This window comes from Filicampus tigris, chromosome 9 (genome assembly GCF_054856515.1).
Source record: "Filicampus tigris isolate MCC_2025a chromosome 9, RoL_Ftig_1.0, whole genome shotgun sequence".
In the NCBI taxonomy this organism is placed as follows: Eukaryota; Metazoa; Chordata; class Actinopteri; order Syngnathiformes; family Syngnathidae; genus Filicampus; species Filicampus tigris.
Window position 1 is genome coordinate 14,657,100 of NC_141225.1, and position 24,313 is coordinate 14,681,412.

Here is a 24,313-nt window from a genome sequence, read left to right on the forward strand (position 1 = left end):
TGTTACAATTATTTTTTGAACCACACTTACAAGTGTGTATCAAACATAATCTGTACCCAAGAAGTAGCTCTCAGTTTCACAAAGTGTGCTGGAACCTGTTGTATGGCATACTACTAACTTGAATGTTCCAAGGTAACATAATGTCTTTTACAGCTGCAAGGTGCTGGAAAAGCACGACATTTCATCTCAAAAGTACTTGAAAAGGCCTTAAATGCGATCTTGGAAAATAGGTGTGTTCCTACACTATGTAAGCAGGATGACTCAAGCGTTAGCATTTTCCTTCACTCTTCACATCGATGCTGTGCTTTGAACTTGTAACCTTTTAACTCTCGCTGGTCCAGTACAGCTGGTCCTGAACTTGAGCATTAATGACCCCCTCCCCCCTCCAGTGGTCTGCAATCAGGCTCTTGTGTATGAGAAAAGCCAGATGGTCCACTCATCTCCTGACCTGTCGCAGTTGGAGAGCAGGGAAACATTTGTAATTCTAGCTTTGGAGCCTGGGGTGTGTGAGTGTGTAGATTTCATGATCAATTGAATTATTTCAAATAGATGCACTTCTTGTTCCTCCCCCTTCCTCATGAGCAATGATTTTTCTGCTGAGTGCTTGGAAAAAGCTCGCAGGGCCCTCTAGCCTTGATCTCTCCTTGCTTGTAAGCTCGATGAAGCAGAGTGGCCACGCTAAAGAACAGCATCCATTTCCAATGAAGAATGGATACTGCAGCATGGAGAATTAATCCTCCTTGTGAAATCCACCTCCTGTTTAGACAGATAGATAGATTGTCTCATAGAGAGAAAGACATCTTTGTAGCTTTTAAATTTGTATTTTAGTTTGGGTGGGGAGGAGGGGGGTGCGTTTCTGGGCAGTGGATATTCTCAGAAAAAAGGAACTTTAAATAGTGATTTCACCGAAACTATTTTCTATTTTTCCCAGTGATTTCTAAAGCTCATAATACTCTCTTAGTCTTAGTTAATAAGCAGGCAGTTGTGGAACAAGTAAAGTCCCTGTAAAATGAAACTGAAAATGTCTTGTGACTGACACACTACGGAGATGAGTGTTGTTAACAACGCTGCCAAATTTGAATGATTTAAAAAATTTGCCAATTCTATAAAATCCTGTTTAAAAATCATGCAAAACCCCAAGCTTTTCTCTCCACTCTCAAACGCTGTAGACGTATTTGACGAAACCCTAAAACCGCGACCCGATCACTTGTCAACTGTCAAATCAAATATCAGAACTTTGACCTGAAAAACGGACTGCTTTTAATGAATTTTTTCCCCTCCTCACTCTTCCACCTTTTTTTGCATGACATGCATGCACTTCGGGCCAATTATCAGGCACTCTAGAGTTGTGGTCCCCAACCTTTTTTCTACCACGAACCGGTTCATACAAGTCCATATCCATACCCTCCCTGTAACTATTCACTGTCCGGGGCGGGGTTCTGGGCGTTCGGGTGTCTGTGTGTGTGGGGGTGGGGGGGACGTTGATGAGTGCAACGCTACAATAATAAACACAGATCCACCGTTTTCTTTTTTTTCCCCACCAATATTGAATGACTTTTTAACCTTAGCAATGGGGTTAGCCATCAAGTATGACGCCCCCAAGGCGCTTACGTTTGTTGATGAATCAGTTTTGAAGTCTGCATTGACTCTGCGCATATTGGGTAGAGCGGGCTTACGTTGTGCGTGGGAATCACTTGTCGCCATGAATCCATATTTCAAGTAGGTCTTCTTGTATTCTCTGTGAAATGTACCTTTCTTTTTCTTCTCGAGCATAGACTGTTTTTGAATACTCAATGGGCCCCATTGCAAAGAAACTTTCCAAATATGTCTTTTTATTTTACTCATTTTACTAGCTTGTACATTTAATGTTAGCATTACACTGCAGACAACTTGATATGCATCAAGAGTCAATCATAGATGGATATAACAGAGAGAATCTGGTCACTTATCAAAATAAAATAGTTGCGGATGATAAATAAACCGGAAGTACTGCCCGCCGTGGCCCGGTCCAAAGTGGCATGTGGTGTGGTAGCAGTCCGCGGCCCAGTGGTTGGGGACCACTGCTCTAGAGCAACCACGCTAGCACGAAGCCCGGAGTCCACATACTGGCTGTCAAATCAGACTTTTTCATTTAAATTCCCCCCATCGGTGTTATTCTGCCTTTCTCTGCATTCGGCGCACTCGGCCGAGGCCAACAACTAGGCACTCTAACATGGCCACAACCAGCCCAAAGCCCCAGGCAACATGCTGGCTGTGAAGTCAAAAAATAAAAATAGAAAGAAATCCCCATGCTCGCTAATTTGCCTTTCTCTGCGTGATGTGTGTGCACTCGAGGCCGACAATGAGGCACTCTAAAGAGGCCACGCCAGTGGACTGTCCAAAAGACATACTGAGTTCTACATACTGTAGTTCTCACCCTTTGCACATGTTTTTCGGCAATTATCTTCAAACATGTATAATGTATTCACTTTACCGGGTTGTTATACATTTCCAGAGTGACTCATACAAACATAAACAACCGTTCTCTATTTCTCTGTTATGGTTACAATGACTGATTCTTCTTTTGTAGGCTGACACATTTACAGTTTGGAGACATAAATGCACCTTGGAAAAACTAGAAGAACTACAAATCGTTGCATTGGAGTCCAATAATTAGCCATAGTGAAAAATTACAGTACCCGAAGGGACGGAAAGGGATCTTTATTTGTTACAGTGCTGAATGGAGGAAGATGCAGCAGGGGATAATGATTTACACGGGACCAGAGCTTCACTTAATTAATGAATCACTGGGCAGTGATTAGTTCATCAATATCTGGCAATCGACTGCCGACTTTGCACTTCATCATTTATTCCTCATTAACGCTGTATCAGCTGCACTGAACAGTAACTAATCTTTTATTTATTTATGATTACATGAATATCAGCCACTCTTTTTGTGACCCCTCCCCACCATGATATTGATTGTTACGATTCTCACTCCACTTTTTAACCTTCGAGCAGAGCGTCCTAATAAACAGTGGTCCACAATTTAAAGTGATGAACCTCAAACAAAGCGAAGCTGTTCTAGTTGGCTTTTCCTGACAATTTTGTTGTTGTATCTCAGCACGAGTCAGAGAGATTGCACGATTGCATCAACGGGTTCTCAGTTTCAAAGGCATAAGTCAGGAGAAGAGTACAAAATAATTTATAAGTCATTAAATATACCAGGGGACACAGTAAAGACAGTCATCAAGTGGAGAAAATATGGCACAACAGTGACACTACCAAGAACTGGATGTCCCTTCCAAAATTAATGAAAAGATGAGAAGAAAGCTGGTCAGGGAGGCTGCCAAAAGGCCCACAGCAACGCTGAAGGATCTGCGGGGATTTTGCTGGCAATTTATGGCTGTTTATTCCACGTAACAAAAATAAAAAGACAAAACTTTATTTGGGGTTAATCAGAGACACTTTAGATGGTGGCAGGTGTGTGCAGACTCCCATTTAACACCGATTTTATTGTGATTAGTTGATTCTAACCACAGCCACATACCCATTTTATAAGAGGGTGTGCACACTTGTGCAACTATCTCAGTTGCAATGTTGTACCTTAAAGGGTTCAATGAACGAAAGTTCATGATGGGGGTTCACAGGAAGTCTCAAGTGTGTGTTTTACGGTAGCCTTAAGACGAACGGGGGGTTTCGTTCGAGTGTGTGTGCCAGCTCATTTCCTATCTCAGCCAACTTCCTACCTTAGATTGTATTTGTGACAACTTCCTGCCAATTTGGGTTCAAACAGCTGTCATTGATCCTGTGATTTGCTTTCCTGTTTTCTTCCTTTTTACCGTTCTAAAAATAAGCAATCAGGCAGAGAACCGACCTTTTTTTTTTTTTTTACTGTGGTGAATGATTCTATTTTGTGATCGGAGGCCCTTTTACTTAATGCACCCTCAGTTGAATTTCAAAAATGCCTTGACACTTGCGGGGGCTTATACATTTTTATGTGAACATTCAAGTAAAGAGATATTTTGATAAGCGTCTCTAATTTTAGAGTGACTGATGCCCTTGGATGCTCATTTGTTAAATAATGCCTTACATAAAGATCTTTCTTTTTTAAATAGTGTTTGTGTTGGCAGCCCTCCATTATCACATACAGAAGACTGGTTGTTCTCTCACAGCCTCTTTTGAGCTTATCACTGTTGTTCTCATAACACGCAGCTCCTGCAAAAATGGCATTTTGAAACCAAAAACAGAGACAAGAAGACAAAGTGAAAAACAAGCAGCTGTCTACTGTTTCTGGGGAATGAGTTTGTATTTCAAATTTGCATTTGTCTGGTCATACATTACAAGTGAAAAGCCACTTTTTCAAGTTTATTGAGGTAAAGCTTCGCAAGCATGTTCAGCAAAACAGCTTGAAATGTGATTGTGAGCAGCAAGCTTCAATGATCGGAAGCTAAACAACTACTCCAGAATGTCCTGCAACAGTAAAGATCTGTAAGATACATTTTAATTTCAATATGATACCAGTGGAGCTTTCCACACTGAGGACTCTATTTTCATGACGACCCAATGTTGGTAATTTTGCAGCTGAGCGCAGGCCGGTGAGAGGGTGGGCTGCGCCACTGTGGAAGTGGCCGTAGCCCACTTCAATCATCGCCAATAAAAGCAGCTCCTTTCATTCCCCTTGAATGCGACGCGCTGGTCGCATACTAGATTCTTGACACGGCGGAAGTACACGTGAACTTGGGGACCAACCACATCGTCAGGTTTGGATCGACTTTCTGCCACCAAATTCCAATTTCAAACTCTGCCACATGCATCTAAAAGAAATTCCTTCTGCTGCGCTGGCCTGCTCATCTTGGCAGAAACCGGTCTGTCAATTTGCAAATAAGCAGAAAGCTTTGCGCTGGTATGAAAATCAGGATCCGGCACTTGCGCCGCGGCGCAGATGCGCTGTCGATGAAAATAGAATCCTCCGAATTATATCGGCCCTCCCATCTGTTCCACATCTTCCATTAACCAGGAAGTAGCCTGCTAACTTACACACTTGGACTACTTAATGGCATTCTACTTTTTATGATCATTATGGCATTGCTAAACAACAAATGTAATGTCGGCCTCAAACTTTTGCACCGTATTACGAGCAATGTGCAAGCCAATTGTAGTGTATGAAAGCACTTTGGCGCATGCACAGGTAATGAAGTTCCAAGCATCGAGCGGAGATTTTGTGCGTTGCAGTCAGGCTGTGATGTTTACCTGCAGGATAATGCACTGGGCGAGGCGCATCGAGCAGGAGATTGACAGAGTCTTTCAGCACATCAGCGGCGCTCAGCAGCTGAAAGGGGTGAGTCTCATACTCTAGCTTTCTTTTCTTTTTATATTCGGCTCTTACTCATTCAGGATGCATTAAGTCCGCAAGACGTGCGCCGAGCAGCGTGCAAAATAAGTGCAAATCACAGGTGCATTTCACATGACAGCAACCTTTTAGTCCTTTTCCTTCAGATGTTCTTAGCAGAGCAATAAACATCCATTAGTATAATAACGTTGCACTTTGCTTGAACAGAAAAACATCCTTTGTAAAATCTGAAAAAGCTTCTGCTGTTTTAAAAATGCAATATTTGATCAATTTTGCATAGATGTTCCACCAAAGGAAAGGGCCGACGCAAGCACTACTGTATCTAATTACATATCGTAAAAAAATGTTTTTGAAGAAGCTTAAACTGTAGAGAATATCACAATTTTGGTTGTAATTGTTGTTTAATTTTCACAGCAAGTTGGACTTGTTGGACAATGCTTTCTGCATTTTCACATTTTAACTGACTTTTTAAATGTGGGAGATCCCACAAAAGTGTAACTACCGCTGAACAATATTTATTGTGTATGCATATTTGTTCCTAATATTTTCATTTCTCTTCTATAAATCCATTACAACAGTGATCCCCGATCTCACTTGGGTCCCCAAAGTTTATGTACTTTATTTTTATTTTATTTCATTTACCTTATTTTAATTTCATAAAGTCTTCCATGCTCTTTATTGTTATTGTTTTGTATTGTTATGTTATTATTTATTTATTTTATGTGTTGTAATTACCCTTTATTATCCAATTCCTTGATACAAATTAATACTTTTATAACATTTTTTGATAATAAATTATTGAATGAAATAAATTCATGAAAAATACATAAATATGAATCAATGTATTTCAAATTAATGTCACAATATTGTAGGACTCTTGACCATGTAAATGCATGAGTAATGAATGGAGCGGACCGCGTCTTGCCCACGGGCCGTAGTTTGCATACTGTTCTTTTAGATAAAATACGGTAATCTAGGCTTTGCTGACTTTGATCGCCGGTCGGGCATCAAGTTCAAATTCAGCCTGACTATCATTATATAAAGTATGTTACCGTTTTGAACAGCCTCCTTTGGGCCTTCTTTTGGAAGACAGTATGTGTCGCAATGAGACCGAAAATGCCAAAGAAAAAGCAAAACAGGCCCTGATGCAATCCATTGATGCCTGCTGATTGCTCATCTCGTGTGGTGGTCCATCTTCTGAAATAAGTGTTGCAGAAAGAAGCGCCAAACACCCAGCTATAAAATTTCAATTTTCAACGCTCACATGATTTCTTTCAGTGATTACAGTGTACGGCTAAGCCCCAAACAATTATTATATTTAGATTAAACGTTGGTGTCAGCCGAGCTGGAAGAGGCTACCGTCCTGGCAACATGGAGCACAGATCATGTGAGTGGGGGCAAGAGAGGCGTGCTCGGGGAAGATGTGTGGGAGCGTGGGCACATGTCCTCTCTGTTTGTGTCACAGCGAGCAGATGGTCAGCCTGCAGCCTGCAGCAAAGCCTGGATGCAAGATGCACTTGGTCATTTGAGCCACATTAATTCCTTCGTGCTCATGCTGCTGCAGACAATGATGAGGAGGAGGAAGTTTACGAAAAATTGCTGTGCCAAATTCCTATATTCTTTTACCCATCCAATGACAAACAAGGCTGTAAATCAGGGGTGTCAGACTTATTTGAGTGGAATTGCACATCCACTGCAGTAGGTGGCAGTGGTGCCCTCATTGTCAGAGTGTGCACAGGGAGCATTAGCACACACAACACAGAGCAGGAAATGTGAAGTGCAGTGAACCAACTGTTAAGAGAGACCATCCATCCATTATCGATACCGCTTATCCTCACAAGGGTCGCGGGCGTGCTGGAGCCTATCCCAGCTGTCTTCGGGCAGTAGGCGGGGGACACCCTGAATTGGTTGCCAGCCAATCGCAGGGCACACAGAGACAAACAAACAACCGCACTCACAATCACACCTAGGGGCAATTTAGAGTGTCCAATCAACTTACAATGCATGTTTTTGGAATGTGGGAGGAAACCGGAGCGCCCGGAGAAAACCCACGCAGGCACGGGGAGAACATGCAAACTCCACACAGGGAGGCCGGAGATCGAACCCACGACCTCTGAACTGTGAGGCGGACGGGCTAACCAGTCGCCCACCGTGCCGCCGATAAGAGAAACCGTGGAAAAATATTTAACAGAGATGAAGAGAAAGATGTAGACAGACTAAAAAACAATGTTATTAAAGTCACAGGTGTGTACTTATAACAAATTCATAGACACATGAGACTATTTGTCTTCTCCCTAGGGGGAGGAACAGAAAATGATTGAGAAGCACTGCCTTACAGAAAGTCCGCTTAGCTTAATGCTAGCAAACAATGCAAAACGCCATAGGCTCTAGTAGTAGAATGCAAAATGTTTACATTCGCAAAGAGTTAGCTTATGTGCTAGCGATACTTTGCTAGCACCAGACATGTAAGTTTTAAAATTCACATTATTTAGAGTTAAATGGTTAATGTAGAAAGAACAATCCTACATCTGACGATTGCCTCAAAGAATGTGTGTGAAGGGACTACATGAAAAGCAGCAACTTTCCCCTGTGCCCATTGAATTAAAAAATATAAAGAGGCTTTGTGATGCCAATCCTCAAGCTTCAATATTCAAGATGATCCATTTATAAAGAATGGAATGTACTATGTGCCAGCGTTGCTCTAATCCTATTCTGTGAAAATGCTTTGTAGATATACAATGAAGAAAGACGGCGCTTTAGTCTGGTGAAGAATCAACCTCGAAAGATCGTGGAGAAGGTGGCTTCAGATATCGAGAAACTTCTGGCTAAGAAGCGTAAAGCTCTTGAAGTAAGTCACTTTCTGACTCCTGCTCACTGACTTTTTGTTTTACCCCCTAAATAAATCATCATGACATATTGTTTGTAAAATAAAGTGGAGGATTTTCTTGCTAGTTTGAACTTCACATTTAATCATATACACTATCTCTATTGGAGATCAAGGTCCTCAACTGGTTCATCGTCATTTTTGTGTGTTTCCACAGAGGTTAGCCAGTGAGGCTGAACGGCTCCAGCAAGAGCATCCCTGGCAGGATGGCATCAAGGTAAACTGGATGTACTGTCTACAGTGTAGTGTGTGTGTGTGTGTGTGTGTGCGCATATTTTTTTTTTTTAACTTTCCCATTAGAGGGCAGAGGCACATTTGACCTTTATACAGTATTAACCTGTTGCCATCGCATCGAATACTATATATTTAAATTAAAAGAGACCACGATTTCACAACAAGTGTACAAATTAGTGAGTAAATTGAGACAAAAGTAATCATCATTTCGTTATTATTATTCATTATTTCATTGTTGTGTTGTAGTATTTTTCTAATGTTATATATTATGTGCTTTAGCACAAAGAAGGTTGGGAAACATTGAAGATGTAAAAGGTCCCTTGACCACAGAACTTGCTCCTTTGACTTGCAATTATTCGCATCCATTTTGGCTCCCGTTGCTTGCAAGCATTACATTCCAGAACTTTCGATGTAGATCATTTTTGCAGAATCAATTCATGTTCAGTATCTTTTATCTGTGACTGACACTTTGCGATGTTTCAGGCACTGCTGCTGCTAAAAGGCTCAGAACAAAAAAAAAAAAATGATCAGAAAAAAATCTTCAGAGCTCCAATGTGTTCTGAAAATAGAAACATATCAGCCTCTGAGAAGATGCCATGCTTATTCTAAAGTATGTTAGGGCTCAGAAATAAATGACACTAACAGATGGCAATGCTCTGCCTGAGCCTGATTTATCATGTGCAGCATTAAGCAGCAAACACTCACTGATTTGAAACACTTTGTTCTGAAGGCTTTTATCACTGCTCACAATGATTTATGTTTATCTGTTGATCTAAATGGAGGGATGAGCAAGTACCGATACAAGGTATCGTTATCGGGCCGATACCAGGCTTATTGCAAGGTATCGGGTACTCATAAAGGATAGCGTTATCATGCCAATACCAGTCACGGATACTAAAGCCAAAATATTTTTGCATTGAGCAAGTCCACCATGTATTTGGTGCTACACTGCGGTCGTTTGACACATTGGTGAATCATCCTTTGTTTTACTTAGTCCTACTTTTTCTCGAATATGTACACTCTAATTTCATTTAACATTTTGCGTGCATGCTAGTTTATTTTTTTTGGTCTGTTTAGTTGTTAATTTTTTTGTTATTTTCACCCATGTTGAAAATAATTCGTTCATCACGTGTGACAAAAAGACAGAAGGGTCTTTGTTCACAGTTATCTGTCATTGTGTTAATTGAAAATGTATTGTTTTTGAAAAGTATACTGGTCGAAAGTATACTGGATTGATGAGTGCTCAAGAGTGAATACTCTATTCACACTGGCATTGATCTGAAAAAAAAAGCGAACATCCCGATTTAAATGTTAGAATGATATTTGTTATATTTCGATTTAAAGTGACCTCCATACATCTTTGCGTGTTCCCAGGAACTGGACATGGCCTATTATGACTCTAAGGCAGAGCTGGATCATGTGAGTAATTGTGCACAAGATACGTGTGTATTGTGCAATATTGTGGTTGTAGTTTGCTGAGTGGTGTTTCTAATTTTTGGTGACCTTAGAGCAGTGGTTCTTGAAATTACATTTTTTTTTTTTTTTGTATTTGTATTTTTAAAGTACAGTTGCGTAGTCAGCCCAAGTGCTCATCATGAACGAGGCAGCGCTTTTATTCTCAAAAAGTATATTTATTATTGTCTTAAGCCACCGTTATTGCATAGTTTGAACACAAAACTTTAGTCTAACAACTTTTCCATTAGTTCGAGCAAATTGAAATTGGCCAGTATGCGGCTTGTAATACATGTTATCTTTTCAAATTGTCACAGTACTCCATGGATGGAGAGAGTGAAGTGGATAATCCTTCCCACATCAAATTGGAGTTTGTGTACGACCCCAATTTCAAAAACAATGTCAACTACTCCTACACGGCTGTTCAGATTCCCACAGACATTTATAAAGGAGGCAAGTGGAGTTCACGCTCCGGCTGTTAGCGTTACGTATCCGTTGTATTCCAAAGTGTGTCCCTCCCATCAGCTCCGGTCATTCTCAACGAGCTCAACTGGACGCAAGCGCTGGAGAAAGTGTTCATGGAGAACAGTCAGGAGGATCCGTCACTACTGTGGCAAGCGTTCGGTAGCGCCACCGGGGTGACGCGCTACTACCCCGGTAGATTTGTAACTAACAGTCAGCTGCACGCTGCCGTGATGTCACGCGTGTGAAATGTAGACAATTATTCAAGCTTTCTGTTTTTATTGTTTGGTTTGCAGCCACCCCATGGAAAGCCCCTGATAAAATTGACCTTTACGATGTCAGGAGGAGACCCTGGTAAATCGACTTAGACATTCAATACATTCGATGGAGCTTGGAGATTTATGCTTTCTTCTCTTCCACAACAGGTACATCCAGGGTGCTTCCTCCCCCAAAGACATGGTCATTCTTGTCGATGTGTAAGTTATGCAATCTATTCTAAAAACGGTAACCTTGAGATACAAGTTTAACTTGTTCCGTGACCATGTTGGTATTGTGTTGCAAATCATCTTTCCCCATTTAAATCAATGGAAATGCCATTAATCCATTCCTAAAAAAAAAAAAAAGTGTAATGTGTTTAAAAAAAAATCCATTTATAAGATTGTAATTTATAAAAACATATAAGTTATAACATAAATTACGTTACTAGCACAATTTTCAAAAATTCTGGAAAAACTATTTACACATAGACTTGACAATTTTATTGTAAAACACAATCTTTTAAGCGAAAACCAGTATGGTTTCAGAAAAAAAGGACCACATCTATGGCAGTAATGGAACTTGTGGAAGAAATCGCAACCAGTATAGATAAAAAAAAGAATTTACTGTTGGTGTTTTCATTGACCTAAAAAAAGCTTTTGATACAATAGATCACAATGTATTAATGGAAAAATTAGAGATGTATGGTATAAGAGGTTTTGCAAATAAATGGGTTCAAAGTTATCTAAATGACAGGACACCGTATGTACAGTTTAACAATTTAAACGAGTTGAAGATAACTCACGGGGTCCCTCAAGGGTCAGTGCTTGGCCCTAAACTATTCATACTCTATCAATAACATCTGCTGTGTTTCTAAAGTTTTTAAAAAACGTTCTAGATGCTGATGATACAACTTTGTACTGCTCCGGAGAAAACTTTGAGCAGCTTCTGGAGACTGTGGAAAAAGAATTAAATGTATTAAAAAACTGGTTTGACACTAATAAATTATCTCTAAATTCAAACAAAACAAAGTATATACCCTTTAGTACCAGACAAATTAAACAACAAGTCAAAATTATCCTCAATTCTATTGAAATAGAAAGAGTATATGAAACTACATTTCCTGGAGTTATTATACATGAAAAATTATGTTGGAAATCACACATAGAAAATGTTAAAATATTTTTTTCAAAAACTATAGGTATCCTTTAGAAAACCAAGGATATCCTAAATAAGGCATCTTTATATATATTATATTTCTCATTATTACTGCCACAATTGACATACGGTGTGGAGATATGGGGTCATACTTACAAAACAAACACTCGGTCTATCTTTAAGCTACAAAAAAAGAGCCACACGAATTACTAACCATTCATCTGATATGGACTCAACAAATCCATTATTATTCAAGTTAAACACTCTCAAATTCTATGACTTAGTTGAATTTAAAACAGCACAAATAATGTACAAATAATGTACCCAGAAGCTGTTCAAAATCAGACAAGGTTGTTATAGTCTAGGACAAGTGTCTTTAAAAAAATCAAGGACAAGAACAAACATAAAGCAAATGTGTGTTTCTTCAAAAGGTGTGAATTTATGGAACAATTATGAAATACAACTGAAAAGGTGTGACTCATTTTCAGTATTTAAAAGCAGGTTTAAAAATAGAGTATTACAAAAATATATAAATCAAGTATAGACGCAGGAAATGAAAGTGAATCTCTTAACTTACTGCCTTTAGTTTTTGGTTTATGAATATGACTATCCATACACGTGTAAAATAGGGGCATGTCCGTTTATATTTATACTTTTGTTTTTTGTTTCTATTTATAGCGTTTACTTTGTATATATATGTAAAAATAAGCGTTGTTTTTAGTTTAGTTTTTATTTGGGTTATGTTCGGGTATATGTGTGTATGTATTTATGAATAACCCACCTTCGTATTAAAGTAGAACATGATTTCTAATACTTTATAGTGAACAAGGTCGACAAGTTTTTTACTTCTTCCTACTCCCCTAGAACATATAAACTTTACTGTATTAAGATAAGTACTGTTGTTTTTTGTTTTTCTTCATGTCTTTCATGTTGTGTGTATATTTTCAATCAATCAATCAATCAATCAATACATAAAATGTAAATAATTAAACAGTTTGTGCATCATGATTAAGTCATGGCGGCTTATTCTGCTGTGCGTAACCTGGCCACCGGTAGGCATGACAAAACAAAGAAAAGTTTTACCACTACTGCAAGTGACTCACTCAGTAAACTGCAGTAATATTATTTGTTTTCTGCAGAGGATAATGAATATAAGCCTGTGACTATTGTTATATTGTCTGTCTACATGTGTTGCTGCATGCTTTGTATTATATATCAGTTGTTTTTTAAAACCTTGCAATAAAATGCTATTTGTTAGCCCATCTATGGTTTATCCCATTATGTGTTACCATTAAGATAGCGTACTTTACATTGAAGTTATGTAATTCTTTTTGTTTTATGTTTAGTTTAACAGTAAATGTTAACTTGGAGTGGCATTAAACAGCTTGAAGCCTTTAGAAAAAAAAAATCACTAAATTGTCCATTGGTGTGAATGAAACTAACAAGCCTATTTTGACAACGTAAGAAGTAAAAAGTACAGATATGTTTTCATGTAGGCACTAAAAGTAAGATGTCTTCAGAAAAGAATATAATCCAGTCAAGTAAAATCCCGCAAAAAAAATCTACAAATCTTTTTTTTTTACTTCTCACCACTGGCGTTTGCATGTATTTGGTCATGTGATCAGCTTTCATGTTCCTCCTCCTCCAGGAGCGGCAGTGTCAGTGGACTCACACTAAAGCTGATCAAGGCATCCGTGATGGAGATGCTGGACACTTTGTCTGATGATGACTACGTCAACGTGGCCCGGGTTGGTGTCTATTCATCATCATCATCGTCATCATTTCAGGTTCTCTCATCTTTTGACCATTTATGTCAACTGTGCTGCTGTGCTTTAGTTCAGTGAGAAGGCAGAGGCAGTGGTTCCTTGCTTCAAACATCTGGTCCAGGCCAACGTGCGCAACAAGAAGATCTTTAAAGAAGCAGTGCAGCAGATGCAAGCCAAGGGCACCACGGACTACAAGTCTGGATTTCATTTTGCCTTTAATCAGCTGTTAAATGCAAGTGACACCCTCTTTACCATCTGTCACCATCTTGCGAGTAGATGTTTCCATTTCATCTTCTAACTGGCTTCTGTAAATTGTCTTTTTTGTGTTCGAAATTGTCCTTCAGAAAACAAACGTGCCACGGGCCAACTGCAATAAAATCATCATGCTTTTCACTGATGGAGGCGAGGACCGAGCTCAGGACGTCTTCATGCAGTACAACTGGCCCAACAAAACGGTTGGTTGCTTCTCGTTATCGTTTCTCTGTCACGCTTCAATTTGAAGAGGTGAAACATCTAAATGAAAACACGTTTCATTTGCGTAAAGGTTCGAGTTTTCACCTTTTCAGTGGGCCAGCACAACTACGATGTCACACCCTTACAGTGGATCGCATGCACGAATAAAGGTGAGTTCACTCTTTTTTTTTTTAATTATTTTGAGTTAAACGTGATTGTCCTCAGCATCTCTTGCACACGTATTCCTTGCTCTGTCATCAGGTTACTATTTTGAGATCCGTTCCCTCTGTGCCATACGGATTAACACGCAGGTGGGTCCCCCGACGTGCCCCCCTCCTCCGCCTTGTGGCGCTCATGCACCTCGCGCGCACACATCTACATCGACTAGGCGTGTGCGTTCCTAAGATGCAGCCACTCACCTGAAAAATATTTGTTTGTGCTCTTTCAGGAATACCTGGATGTGTTGGGACGTCCCATGGTTCTTGCAGGCGATGAGGCCAAGCAGGTCCAGTGGACCAATGTGTACCAGGATGCTTTGGTGAGGCCGCATATAACCCCTCTACCAGAATATGTTGAACACTCACTGGGGTCTTTATTAGGTACAGCTGCATTGGAGATACAATGCAAACGCTGTGTCAAGAATTTAGGTTTTGATTGACATTGATAGTGATACACGAATCCGAAGAGTTCATGTGGATAGGGGCAGAGCCTTAACAGCCAAAAAAGGTTGTAATTGCCTGTAGATGCCAAAAGATGGCATCAAAGAGTTTTATTTCAGAAAAGGCTACAGCCTGACTAATGAGACTCCGCCCCTCACTTCAACATAGTTCTTTGGCTTGAAGATAAAACCAAATTTTGCAAATGGCAAACTACAGATCACTGTAGTGTGGAATTTAACGCAGTAAATGTGTGTTTAGTATTTTTCCCCTTCGGTGTAGCTAAAATGGTTGTTTGCCTGTACTGTATGTGTGCCAATATATGGAAGAATAGATTTAGGTATACCTAATATTATGAATGGTGAGTTTATCATACTGTGTTATATGCTCAAAATTCCACTCAGAAACAGGCCTTTAATCTCAGAAGAACAAAAAGGCAAGCAAACAAGGCAAGTGGAATCAATAAATACTAAATTAACAAAGTCCCCAAAAAACAAGACACAAAGGAGCAAACCAAAACTGTGAATACACTCGCAGATGGGACCATGACAGGGGACATCAACAGAAGCAATGATCCGACAAAGACTGAAAGGAAGCAGGGAACTCAATAAAAACAAACTGACAAGACAATGAGGAACACCTGGACAAGAGCGGGTGAGGGAGCTGATTGGTAGACGGGAGGGACCGGGCTGACGAGAGGGACTAGGTGGACACAAAAACCGAAGGAGACAGACAGTCATTTTCAGTCGACAAAAGTTTCAAAATGGCCGCCCCATGAGATGGCTAAAAAAAGGGGTGGATTTTGCTCCTTAATTTATATTCCACAAACGCACTCTTAATCAGAATGCCTTCTTTCAACTAGAGGGCCTGCTGGGAACATATTCTTGAAAAAAATGTGTTTGGGTTGATTTCTTCCTTAAGTAAATGTGTTTCTTTGTTTGAGTGTGATTCATCAAAATTTAAATACTTTGTGGGCTGTTGTCTTATGGTCTTTGCAGGGTCTTGGGATGGTAGTAACTGGGACTTTGCCTGTATTTAATCTCACCATGGATGGAAAACTGCAGGTAATAACATTGGAACGATGTTCACTCTTTTTATATTCGCACACACTAAAAAAACAAAAAACAAAAAAAAAAGAGAAAGGTGTGTCAACTCATAATTTCATGGCAACAAACTTTGATCATATTTGAAGTTTGGCAATTCAACAAAATATTTTAAGTTTTCCTGTTATGGAAATTGGCTCTTCTGCATTTCACAACAAAGAACTACGAGTTTACGGAAGTAATTGTTCCTTGTGTTGTCCCCCAACTTAAAGACCTAAATAAACACAACTAAGGAAATTGTTTTGGTGCAAACACCTTGCTTGCTTTGTTGTGTTAACAAAAATTGCTGTCATCAATGTCAATAATTTATGTTTTAAAGTTGTTCCAACTTAAATTACTGTTTCATCCCCCAAAAATACAAGTTATGTTTTTTACAGTGCAAAGCAGATTGACTGACTATACAGCACTGATTTAAATACGTTCTATTAAGAGACAATCTGTTGTATTTTTTTATGGCAAGTTATGTGCCATCACAAAAAATGTGGTTGGATTGATCTAACTTTCACTTTCAGAACCAGCTGATTTTAGGCGTCATGGGAGTGGACGTGCATCTAGATGAGATCAAGCGCCTGACGCCACAGTACAGTGTATGACCAGTTTATTTCAATCTTATTCGATTTATTTATTCACGATTCCTCCTTTTACTGGACTTAATGTTCTTGTTTTCCCATCAGCTGGGGGCCAATGGTTACATATTCGCAATTGACCCCAATGGATATCTTCTGCTTCATCCCAATCTGTTGCCCAAGGTGATGTAGAGCCCGCAAAATGTTTTTTACATACTGCATTGAGCAGGATGAGTAAGGCTTGGCAGACACACTATTTAATATTCTACAGTTTGTTAACATGCTATTTTTATGTCTCTCAGCTGGTGCATCTCCCAGAACCTGTGACGTTGGACTTCCTGGATGCAGAAGTGGAGGACAGCAATAAAGAGGAGGTGAGCACTTAGTGCACCCAAAAAAACATTTGTCACGTATCAGAATCAGATTTTTTGGCCAAGTAAAAAAACACACAACGAATTTCAAAGACACACACACAAAAAAAAAGACCCAACAGAGAGAGACAGAGCAGAAGCCTGTTTTTCACTTGAAGGGGAGCATGGCTTGAGCCTGGAAAAAAACCTCAGAACATGCAGCGTACATTTAAAAGACATGCCCAACAGATCTCAAGACTTTACACGTAGTCCATCTGAGCGCTCCGCAGGTCAGGTTTCATCATGGGGGAAATTCGGAATCTAACCAAGGCGGTGATAACAGGGATGTGTGTGTGCGTGATTATCGTGGATCCGTGTCAAAGCGTCTGCAGCTGCTTCGCCAAGCTTATCGTCTCATTTGTGGAGACGCCCTTGGCTTACCAGACTCGGACCCAGGAAGGAGGGGTGAGGGGCTGATCGCGTCCAAGCATATTTTTCTTCCAGGGGAAAGTCCAGATAACAGATTTTTTGAGGGGAGCAGGCCGGCAACAATTTCAGCCAGCCTTGGAAGGCTTTTAGCCTGTGACTCTCAGTGGCGTCCATTATCCGAATCCTCGATCAGTATTTCAAGGGCAGAAAAAACTCCCAAACCGCATCCACTTTGCAAGTGAGTTCGGTCATCGCATGAGTCTGAGTGTTGCCCGCGTCACACCATTAAAAAACACCGTCAGCCTCTTGCTTCCGGCGAAGCTGCTCCCGTCGGCTGAATGTTGCAATAGACCAGGAAACTGCTAACGCCAAACAGGAGGATATGTTATCATACGCCCAATAATATAGATGTCTTCCACATCCTCAATGGACAATATTGACAGGCACAAAATTCTACAAATCAAAACAAAGCAATGTTCTTTGCCCTCATTCAACTTGTGTCTTAAGATGTTACCGTGCAGCGTGGTTTGCCACAAAACGGCCCACTTTATGATGGCCCGGCTACCAAGCTTTTGCTGCACGATTGTGTTTGCAAAAACGTTGTGTTTTTGTGCTGTAGATTCGACGGCAGATGATTGATGGACGACCGGGTGACATGCAGATCAAAACTCTCATCAAGTCAGTTGATGAGGCAAGTAAAGTACCTGTAATGTTTTGTCTTCAAAGAGCAGTTTATTCGAATTATACACCCGTCACACACTGCAGGAGGTACACATGCACAATCTAATGGCAGCTAATACAAAAGTTGTAGTGTAGTTGAAGTTCTCCATTCTGAGTGAATTTAAAAATAGGCTTTTTAGTACCATATTTAGCTGCATAAGACAGACAAAATATTAGGAACACCTCTCAGAATGACTTTAATGTGGTTCTCCATCACTTCTTATACTGAACCTTATCAGGTTGTGCTGGTGTACCTGAAGTTGAGCCGCAAAAGACGATCAGAGAGGACATTTATTCAACTTTTTAACAGCCAGCTTTACTGAATTTTTCAAATTACTATTGTTGGTTATACATTGGTGCCTTGAGAAACCAATGTAATTTGTTCAGTGATCTTGCTCGTAGCGTAAATCAAACTACTCATATGTGAAATTGGCTTTTCCCGCTGAAATGAATGAACATTCATCTGTTCTACTCTCCCCCTAAAAAACAGCAAAAAATATTGTCACGTATATTTTAAGGAGGAAAAAATAGCACTCATAATATTGCACTTCATGAAAACATCCAGGAATGACAATAAAACAGATTTAGAAATAATGAAACCGTTTTTTTTCACACTGCTGCTCCTTCTGCTGTACCCGCCATGGCCACCTGGGGTCAGTATAAGACAGACAGACGATATGGAGGCGTTATAATGACTCAGTACTGCCTGGCTGCAGCAGCCAATCATATTGCAGGAGGGTGTATCCTGCCTAAAATTCAAGTGGGATTCATAATAACTCTTCATTGAGGCATCTCAACTCCACAGTACAGCACTAATATAAGCTGGTCTATGCAGGGGATAAAGAAAAGGACCACGTACCATTATGTCTTTCCACTGTTTTTGCTGCTCTGTTTATATTCAATATGTTGCTTAACAGGTTTTAATAATTCCTCTCGCTTTTACACATATTTCCATACAGTACATTTACCGTACAGGAAATAACAATGACATGCATGTGCTTTTATTGTAGCAATACATTGACGAGGTGTACAGAGGTTACACCTGGACTCCTGTCAATGGTACAGATTACAGGTGAGCTCGTCTAATGTATTTTATGTGATGAACTTCAAATTCAAATAATAAAATTTCGTGCCTGGTGACTCCTCCTCCACACCACCTGCAGTCTGGGGCTGGTACTACCTCCCTACAATGAGTATTACATCCAGGCAGACCTCAGTGACGTGATGCTACAACTTCAATGTACGTACATGAAGGCAACATCTTATATGGTTGCAATTAAAAGAGTTTTAATGCAAATACATTAAAAGTAACACAATTTGTGCGTTGCAGACATGCAGTCATTACTGCCAAGCTCCTTTGAATCTTCAGGACACGTCTTCCTTGCGCCAAGGTGAAATTTTACTTCTCATTTTTGCATTTTGTCTTAAATAAAAGATGCTAACATAGTCTGTCCTCCACACAGGGAATACTGCAAGCGTCTGCAGCTTTCAGACAACAACACGCAGTTTTTGCAGAACTTCCTCTCCCTCATGCTGGAAATTTCTCCTGAATCAGATGAGTGTACGTTGCATAATTTGTCGCAGGAACATCCGTCACTATTAAAGGGACATAGATGTTAAATTGTCGTTTTTTTTCCCCTTCTAGGTGACCAAGGGCTCATACACAACTTGATACTGGATTCTAGAATTATCGGGCAGCTAGCCTCACGCGTGTGGAAGAACAAGGATCTCAATTCGTGAGTGCATGCCAACCAGCGTGTGTGTGTGTGTGTGTGTGTGCGTGTGTTGTTGAGTTATGACATGCTGTGCTACAGGTATGGCTTCCTGGCTGTTTTTGCATCCACTGATGGAGGGATAACACGAGTGTTCCCCAACTTGTGAGTTAAACAGATGAAATTCAGAATAATATAATTTTTAAAAAACTTACATCATTGAATTAAATGAATGCTTTGTTTGTATGAAGAGCTGCTGAGTTATGGGAGGAGGACCCTGAACCCTTCAATTCAAACTACTACCGAAGGAGCCTTGACAACAAAGGTTACATGTTCCGAGCGCCGTCTAGAGACTGTAAGAGCATTTACAAATTCTTTTCATGTAGATGTTTATGACAGAAAACGCATTAATAGTTTGTAAAAGGCCGCATTCTGAGTTGAAGGAGCTGATTTGGTTTTCTTTGTGTCTACTGCCGTCTAGTGGACAAAATGTTAATTTAACTCGGAGTCGATCAAGTCAAGATTGTAAATTGAGCTTTTTGTAAGCGTTTGTGCTCATAAAACGTTAATTTGATGATCATTATGTTTTCCTGCCATAACATGATTCATAATTGTGTTGTTATCTAATCAACTTTTGAGTCATCAGCAATCCTTATTGGGTACTCCTGCAAAATAGAATGAGATTCAATATAAGATTTGTATCAGAATAAAGATAATATTCAGTCAGAGTGGTATGAATTATACATGTTTTTATTTACTATACTCGTGTTAGCTTGTGTAGCAACACAAGGGGGTTGAAATATTGCAAACAGTCCTCAGTATGATGCAGCGCAGTTTTACACCACATCAAACTGACCTAAAGTTATTGGCCTAATAATATATTTTGTGTTGTGTTTTTTGGTTTCTAAACAGCTTTGGATGACATGTTAGGACCAGAAAATGGCACAGTTGGAATACTGGTTAGTTCAGCTGTGGAGGTTAATTTAGGAGGCAAGCTTCTCAAACCTGCAGGTATAAAAAAAAAAAAAAAACAACAACAAGCAACGTTGGTTTCTCAAAAAGCTGTTTTCTGTTGCCCGTTTGTTGTTCCCTTTTGACCTCATTGGCTTGTTGTTGCTGTTAGTGGTGGGAGTGAAGCTGGACCTGGAAGCGTGGGTGGACAAGTTCAAGATCCTGGCCAGCAACGTGTCGGACAGCCGACAAGGCTCCCACAAGGTAAAACAGGTCAAACGTTATATACTTCACCATTACCGTCTGATTTTCTCATCGCACATGTTGTCACACAGTGCGGACCATCAAGGAGCTGTGAGATGGACTGCGAGGTCAACACTGACGTAAGCCACACCAAAACTTGAATGAAGGGTCTGATGAGTTGATATGATCACATAATTGGTCATTAGTTTTCTGACAATAAAGTGTGTCAAATGACAATGTGTCTGTTGTGTACAGGACCTCCTCTGCTACCTCATTGATGATGGTGGCTTTCTGGTTATGTCTAATCAAAGAGATCACTGGAAAAAGGTCAGTATCTCAGTGGCAAAGGTATGAAGAGAAAGTATTGCAAAAGCACCCAAAAAATAGATGAGCGCTCTAAAGGCTTACGTAAGGGTGATCAAATCTCTTTCAACTTACTGTAGGACAGTGATTGTCAAAGTGTGGCACCAGTACCATTTCTCACACGTAGAAGATACACATTGGCACTTACTGCTATATTGCTCTGTATATCCTCTATATTTCTTCTTTGCGGTTCATTTTGTTGTATCGTTATTGTATTTCCGACAATCCTGCTGCAAGCGGGCCTCATTAGGGAACTCTCCGGAATGCAACGTGTCGTTGCCGTGTCCCTTTACAGTTGTGGCGTTGATATGCACTGCTATGGATCCCCCATTGTTCAAATAAAGAGATCATTTTCATGGCCTAGTTTTCCTTTTCTTACAGATCGGACTATTTTTTGGAGATGTGGACCCTCACTTGATGCACGCGCTCTACAACAACTCCATCTTCACCCGCCGACAGACTTTTCACTTCCAGTCAGCATGCGAGCCAGTCAGCAGCAGCCACACCGGGGCAGCACCTCGATGCTTCTTTGTGGTAAGAGGAGGCCTTCTGCTTCTTTTGTAAGGAGCTTCATCCGGAAGGATGAGAAAAAGAAATACAGCATATTTCAGTATTATAATCGGTTTTTTTTCTGTGGAAACCAATCCTAGCTGTTCATGGAACAATTCATCTAGTCACATTTTTTGCGCATATACTGTAAAGGCCTAAAACGCCACAAGATGCCACCAAAGCTCTACCTAAATAGGAAAGTGCCAAGGAAGTGAAGTGAGTTATATATCTTGGCTTTATTTCTATGTAGGGGAGGAGTTAGGTTTAGCCGATAAGATAATGCCCGTGAGCCATTTATGTTTTACAGGTAAAGTGAATTTGAAATGATAAAGCGTTATCGCTTTGATGCTTTTTGCAGCCGTCCGTCGCCGACATCCTGAGCTTGGCTTGGTGGACGTCCACGGTGGCCTGGTGAGCCTTTTTTTTTTTTTAATTATATATTTTTTAATGTCATTGTAATCCATCAAAGGCTAAATTGAACACACACTCAGCTGGGAGGGGCGGCTTGCTCAAGTGCACCTCCAGCGCCGTGCGTTGCCATCTTGTCTGCAGAGCAGGGCAGGATTTCCGAAGCCCAAGTCCTTACAGATGAGCTAGCGCAACTCAATTAACTGCACTTCAAGTTCACATCAACTGACACGTCCTCATGCAGCTTGCCCTTTAAAGCTATCTCAACTCTCTCAAGACTTCAGTGCATGAAACTGCAAAGGCGTCAGCTGCCTCTCTGTGTCTCTGTCTGATTCTTATCTATTTTCAGCTCAACATTATGCTCAATTCTTTATTGAGGGCTTGAAATTCATTCTTTCTTTATGTCTTTATTTTTTACTTTTTAACAAGACGTAATGTGATCTTTTCTTCAGGTCTTTGATCCAGCAGCTATTATATGGATTGGCACACATGAGCTGGCTCCAACAAGGTGCGTGTGTTATTTTTTTTCAGTGGAATCCGATTGGCCACAAGAAAGCCATCCATCCATCCATTATCGATACCGCTTATCCTCACATGGGTCGCTGGAGCCTATCCCAGCTGTCTTCAGGCAGTAGGCGGGGGACACCCTTGAATTGGTCGCCAGCCAATCGCAGGGCACACAGAGACAAACAAACATCCGCACACACAATCACATCTAGGGGCAATTTAGAGTGTCCAATCAACCTACCATGCATGTTTTTGGAATGTGGGAGGAAACCGGAGTACCCGGAGAAAAGCCACGCAGGCACGGGGAGAACATGCAAACTCCACACAGGGAGGCAGGAGCCGGGATCGAACCCACTGTGAGGCGGACGTGCTAACCAGTCGACCACCGTGCCGCCCCACAAGAAAGCTAATAATCTAAAATATATTACTTTTCAAATGTTTGCTTCTAAAAGAACAAATCACAAGACAACACACATTTTCATAATGTATTTCTGTGTTAAATCCTGTTAACACTGAAACACTCTTTGATTCTTCACTCTAAAAACAGTTGGGTTAAATATAACACAATTTTAGGTCAAAAATGGACCGATCCACAACTTGGGTCAATTTGACCCAACTTTCTTGTTGGGTAGTTTTGTGAAAAACAACCCCCCAAAAATGGGCTATTTTGTACAAAACAACGCAAGAAAGTGGGTCAAATTGACCCAATTTGTGTATCCGTCCATTTTTGACCCCAAATTGTGTTATTTTTAACCCAACTGTTTTTAGAGTGTTCCGTCCAAATTGACCCCAAATTGTGTTATTTTTAACCCAACTGTTTTTCGAGTGTTCTGTTCACACCTACGGTGTCCATTTGTGCAACAATTTTTTACTGTGGTTGTAGTTTGCTGCTGTGCCCAACTGTATCATGCTGAGTCGCTGCCAACTGAAAACTGATGCACGTAGCTTAGTTAAAGGACCAACTTTACATTTCCTTTCAAATGAAATGTCATTGAGCAGGATACTGAACCCCCAGTTGCTCCCGACGCTTTGTCATCAGTGCGCTCTACACGCTGCACAATGAGTGGGTCAGGAAAACAACCTTGCACTTTTTAGCGTGCAGGCGAATGAGAAGACCGCTGTAAAGCACTTGGAAGTATCTTGATCGGAGAAAAGCGCTCCACAAATGAAAGGCCGTTGACCATCCTGTTAAGACGTGTTTTCCCTCCAGATGACATCTTCATAGAAGGCTTTGAGATAAAGACCAGCAGCTGTGTGACCATCCAAAGCCAGTTCTTCTTCAGCAACACCACCAACTCGTACAACGTGCTGCAGGATTGTGGCAACTGCTCGCGGTGTGTTTTTCATTTCACCTCACTGCAATGTTTGCTCCCACATCTCATGTACGGGCCACGCGTCGCGTGCAAGTGCCCCTCTCTCTCTCTCTCTCCCTCACTTTCTGTCGGGATGTCTCAGGCTGTTCCACGCCAAGCGGATTGAAAACACCAACCTCCTCTTTGTGGTCGCCGAGACGCTCCCCTGCAGCTCCTGCGAGATAGAGAGGCTGAGCCAAGTCAGGACGGAGTGTATCCTTTCTCACTCACACCGCACCCACACACACACACACACACACACACACACACATTAAGGTTACCATTGGTGTCCTCAACCAACAATGCTCAGTCCAGGAGGAGAATCCTTGCGAGGTACTGAGCAACGCACGATATCGGAGAGGTCCGACAACCTGCCTTGACTTCAGTGCCTTAGTGAGTAGAAACACA

At 40.7% G+C, this 24,313-nt stretch overlaps 1 protein-coding gene across 1 annotated transcript in view; it reads left to right on the forward strand.

Moving 5' to 3' along the window:
• The window catches only part of cacna2d2b (calcium channel, voltage-dependent, alpha 2/delta subunit 2b), a 29,833-nt gene that overhangs the window by 1,890 nt on the left and 3,630 nt on the right, over nucleotides 1-24,313 (forward strand). The window contains exons 2-37 of the mRNA XM_086039601.1: nucleotides 5,239-5,320; nucleotides 8,064-8,180; nucleotides 8,374-8,433; nucleotides 9,825-9,869; nucleotides 10,220-10,355; nucleotides 10,428-10,559; nucleotides 10,661-10,718; nucleotides 10,790-10,840; nucleotides 13,426-13,525; nucleotides 13,614-13,775; nucleotides 13,888-13,998; nucleotides 14,088-14,166; nucleotides 14,258-14,307; nucleotides 14,445-14,534; nucleotides 15,651-15,716; nucleotides 16,268-16,342; nucleotides 16,430-16,504; nucleotides 16,624-16,695; nucleotides 17,720-17,791; nucleotides 18,831-18,892; nucleotides 18,984-19,060; nucleotides 19,151-19,211; nucleotides 19,284-19,381; nucleotides 19,466-19,556; nucleotides 19,635-19,697; nucleotides 19,784-19,887; nucleotides 20,445-20,543; nucleotides 20,656-20,747; nucleotides 20,819-20,866; nucleotides 20,982-21,053; nucleotides 21,471-21,623; nucleotides 21,997-22,049; nucleotides 22,499-22,554; nucleotides 23,764-23,887; nucleotides 24,009-24,118; nucleotides 24,216-24,298. Coding sequence (XP_085895727.1) covers nucleotides 5,239-5,320; nucleotides 8,064-8,180; nucleotides 8,374-8,433; nucleotides 9,825-9,869; nucleotides 10,220-10,355; nucleotides 10,428-10,559; nucleotides 10,661-10,718; nucleotides 10,790-10,840; nucleotides 13,426-13,525; nucleotides 13,614-13,775; nucleotides 13,888-13,998; nucleotides 14,088-14,166; nucleotides 14,258-14,307; nucleotides 14,445-14,534; nucleotides 15,651-15,716; nucleotides 16,268-16,342; nucleotides 16,430-16,504; nucleotides 16,624-16,695; nucleotides 17,720-17,791; nucleotides 18,831-18,892; nucleotides 18,984-19,060; nucleotides 19,151-19,211; nucleotides 19,284-19,381; nucleotides 19,466-19,556; nucleotides 19,635-19,697; nucleotides 19,784-19,887; nucleotides 20,445-20,543; nucleotides 20,656-20,747; nucleotides 20,819-20,866; nucleotides 20,982-21,053; nucleotides 21,471-21,623; nucleotides 21,997-22,049; nucleotides 22,499-22,554; nucleotides 23,764-23,887; nucleotides 24,009-24,118; nucleotides 24,216-24,298 — 3,079 coding nt within the window. The remainder of the gene's footprint in view (nucleotides 1-5,238; nucleotides 5,321-8,063; nucleotides 8,181-8,373; nucleotides 8,434-9,824; nucleotides 9,870-10,219; nucleotides 10,356-10,427; nucleotides 10,560-10,660; nucleotides 10,719-10,789; nucleotides 10,841-13,425; nucleotides 13,526-13,613; nucleotides 13,776-13,887; nucleotides 13,999-14,087; nucleotides 14,167-14,257; nucleotides 14,308-14,444; nucleotides 14,535-15,650; nucleotides 15,717-16,267; nucleotides 16,343-16,429; nucleotides 16,505-16,623; nucleotides 16,696-17,719; nucleotides 17,792-18,830; nucleotides 18,893-18,983; nucleotides 19,061-19,150; nucleotides 19,212-19,283; nucleotides 19,382-19,465; nucleotides 19,557-19,634; nucleotides 19,698-19,783; nucleotides 19,888-20,444; nucleotides 20,544-20,655; nucleotides 20,748-20,818; nucleotides 20,867-20,981; nucleotides 21,054-21,470; nucleotides 21,624-21,996; nucleotides 22,050-22,498; nucleotides 22,555-23,763; nucleotides 23,888-24,008; nucleotides 24,119-24,215; nucleotides 24,299-24,313) is intronic.